The following is a 3665-nucleotide window of genomic DNA, read 5'->3' on the forward strand; positions in this document are numbered from 1 at the left end:
GCCGGGGACACACGCCGAGATCTCTCGCGGTAAGGCTGCTCGTCACTTAGTCGGATTTCATGTTGAATTCCATCAGTGAGACCAACATCCCACTCGTGCTTGGAAAAGATCTCTGACCTCTGATGGGCAAGTCCTAGAATTCTATCACGCCACTCTTCACTGATGGGACCCCACTTGAAAGGTAAGTTAGCAAACTCTGTCCTTGTCGTCGGTCGATCATTTCGGTGTGAATTTGACGAGTCTGATGGACTTGCAGAAATTTTGCCACTATTTGCACTTTTGCTGCAGACAGATTCACTTGTCCAGGCAGGTATGAATGCCCCTGCCAGAACACACTTGTTCGGCAGCTGTACACTTTTCCCTGTCGAATTCAACAGACATACGCTGACTCTATTGAATCCAGCACCAACTTTTACCAGGGAACACGCTACGTCCAAACCACCAGGCAACTTGCGTGGCACAGCAGCATCAATCAGTACAGTAGTTTGTCCGCCAACTCTGTTACGAAATGTGCCAGCTACAGTCTTCATTGAATTGGCAGGAATTGTAAGTGTACCCCGAGAATGAAACTTTATGACTCCAATGCGTCCATCAGATCGAACCCTTTTGGAGAGTTCGAGGTCTCTGTAAATCTTGGCACAGGTTGGGTGTACATCCATTTGTCCAGTCGTGTCTACTCTTCGGAAGTCTCCACCAAACACAGCCTGGTAACAATTCCGCAGTACACCAGAATTTGTACCAACAACCAACTAGTGCCTATCTGAATCTCTGCCATCTGGCACCACCAATGCCAGTGTCAGAAAAGACTCGTTTGTGCCAGAGAACCCGACATCAAGCCCAATTTCAACTTGGGTCCACCCAAGATATGGCATTGTGCCACTTCCACCATGCCACAAAACCAAATCACTCATTGGATACAGGGTCCTCCGCAGGTGCTGGAAGAAACTGTTACATATGAGAGTCACTTGTGACCCTGTATCTAACAAGCAATGGGCTATCTTTCCATCAACATAGCCTTTCACGATCAGCTGCTCTCCAATTAAACAAGCAGGAATATCTGTGCCAATTGTACAACTGGAATTGGGCCTTGTTCTTTGGGCTTCTGGGCGGCCCCCCTCAGATGCCCTGTCCCGTTTCCCTGATGGATGAACTTGATCAATGCACTGTTAACCTTCTCAACATCAGGCTCATTGGGGCATTTCCCTTTATAATGCCCTTCTAAGCCACACTTGTAACAAAAGTTGGGTCGGCTGTTTGTAGGAGTCTTCCTTTTCTCCCCAACTTCCTTGCTACCTGCAGATTGATGGAATGTTTTGGCCTCCTTTTTAGGAGCATCGACACTACGATGAGACATTTTTACCATCTGCTCAGCCTCCTCACGTCTCACCATTCGGAGGAGTTGAAGGTAGGTGGGGGGTTGTGACACTTTTTCCTTCAACTGCAAGTTAACCAAAAGCATCTCATCATAAAGAATACCCTTGATGAACTGAGAGAGCAGCAAGCCATCTTTCTTCTCTTTCTCCACTCCACCCTTCCTGATCAATCTGCGAAGAATATCCTGAAGACGAGTCAAGTACTCTGACGGTGTCTCCCCTTGCTTCTGATGGGATGAATGAAATAATACATGCAACTCGGTTGCAGATTCTGTACCTCCAAAAGCCAACTCAAGAGCACCCAAGTAATCTTCAGAAGTTGCAGCTTGTTGGTCTCGTCTAAGATCAGAAATTATGTTCGCCGCTGGAGGGCGAAGAGCTTCCCTAATTCGCTTCCTCTTTTCTTGATCATTCTCCTCCTCATCCAGTTGACCCTTCGCCAGCTCAATCCAGGTGTCAAAGACATCTTCATCTTTGGCTGGTGTTTTGCTTCCAGAGAATGGCCTTAGTTTTCTGCTGCTGTTGAGTGTGCAACGTGCCAACGCCTCCCCCAACTGGTTCGCATTCTTCTTCTCTTGAGTTGTCAGCATCAAGCCTTTCTCGACAAGATCCTGAATCCTCACCCGATTCTTGACTACCACTCCCAACCGGTTAATTTTTAGCGGGACATGTCGGCCACCAAGCTTCAGTGAAACCTCGCCTGAGGAGGGCAGTACGACATCCGATGCCTCTTTCTCAAACTCACAGAGCAGCTGGGTAGCAACATCTCTCTCCCTCCGCGAGACACTCATGATGTGCTGTACGGTTTTAGCGAGAGCGATCAGGATGTCTTCGGTTGTGTCAGTGAGAATGCCATCTGCTTTCAGGAGGAGGGCATGGCTCGGGCGGATATCTTCCTTCTTACACCAATCAGTTATCTCAACCTGCGAAGGAGCTTCGCTTGCCATCGTTCACTCGGTTTTAGAATTTAGAAACTATATGGATGAGATAAGAAGCTAGAAAAATGCTCAAATTTAAAATGGGGAAAAACAAAAAAGAATTTGTAACTGTTGGCTCTCAATACATGTGAACAATCACCTTATTAATTTACAATTTTACAGGCAGTTGTACAACAAACAAGGTTATTTTTTTTTTTATAAATCCAACCCTAAATAAAATGTGTCCTGGCAGGATCGCCAAATATGTAACCGTTTAGGGAAGGACACAGGAGAATAACAATAAATTAATTTCCAATCAGCTTTTATTGTGTAACAACAATTTCGTTTGGCCAAACAATTCAATCAAAATACAATCAATGTTTAATTAAAAGGATATGGATCCACGATGCTCAAGTAATACACACAAAAATGGGCCCAATGATGCGCACAGTAAATGGCCGGCCGGCAAGAAAGTCAATGCTGGAGCTTTCACAGTTCCAAAATAGTGACGTCCAGTCAACCGACTTGACTGAACCGGTGACTCCAACGAAGTCAGTAAACTGGCCCGGTACTGCAAGGCAGACGAAGTCGTTGGTCTCCTTGAGTAGGCTCACTCCAGTAGTTTTACGGAGCACCTCTGATGACCACTGGCCTACTGTAGTAGATTTCTTTATCAGGTGAAATTCAGATCTGGCAAACGGCAATCAGGTGAGGTCGTCCCTTCAGTTATCTCAAAGAGAGACTAAGATTAAGAAGTTCTCACTTGTATCTGAGAACCTGAGAACTGAGAGCCAACAGTATGCTGAGCAGAAATAACGGTTCTTGAGGCACACAATAGGTTGATGATTCGCTCAAAAAGCGACTATACAGCAAGATGATTCTGGATAAAGTTGTCGAACAAAACTTTTATCGACAAACAAACTTCGTGAACAATCGCAAGAAAACAGGCGCGTTTTTAGCGAACGCTTGAGGGCGCTATTTCATTTCTCGCGACTCCTGGAAAGCAAGTGGCTACAGGCATTTAAGGAGGAATATTTCATTAAAATTATTGAGTGTCGACCCAAAATTACTATGATATGAAAAAACAGCGGATCACTTTGGACACATAACTATTTAAAATGGAACATCACTCTCGTATGACATGAAGGAGTCAAATTGGACACTATTTTTTTTTAAATCTGCAAATTGGGAGGGGGTTAAGGGGGTCATTCGATATTAGGGTGGCTTATGTTGGGGTGGTCGATGGCAAAATTTTATGACTCAATTTTTGCCGTCCTCTTTGACACTGATCATCCTGAAACAAAGCCAAAGAGCCATTGTATATAGCTACCGACAGAGTTGCTGACTCTAGTCATGTGACTTGGACTCGAGTCGG

General features: G+C 45.1%; 1 protein-coding gene across 1 annotated transcript; it reads right to left on the reverse strand.

Moving 5' to 3' along the window:
* Nucleotides 1-1039: 1039 nt before the first annotated feature.
* Nucleotides 1040-2320, reverse strand: LOC119739066 (paraneoplastic antigen Ma1 homolog). Its single transcript, XM_038213902.1, has one exon. It carries the CDS (start codon nucleotides 2318-2320, stop codon nucleotides 1040-1042), a length of 1281 nt encoding a protein of 426 aa, XP_038069830.1.
* Between the last annotated feature and the right edge of the window lie 1345 nt (nucleotides 2321-3665).

This window comes from Patiria miniata, unplaced genomic scaffold (assembly GCF_015706575.1).
Source record: "Patiria miniata isolate m_02_andy unplaced genomic scaffold, ASM1570657v1 HiC_scaffold_30, whole genome shotgun sequence".
Classification (NCBI taxonomy): domain Eukaryota; kingdom Metazoa; phylum Echinodermata; class Asteroidea; order Valvatida; family Asterinidae; genus Patiria; species Patiria miniata.

Coding starts and splice junctions, on each gene's coding strand:
- LOC119739066 (XM_038213902.1), bottom strand. CDS start 2,320: ATGGCAAGCGAAGCTCCTTCGCAGGTTGAGATAACTGATTGGTGTAAG.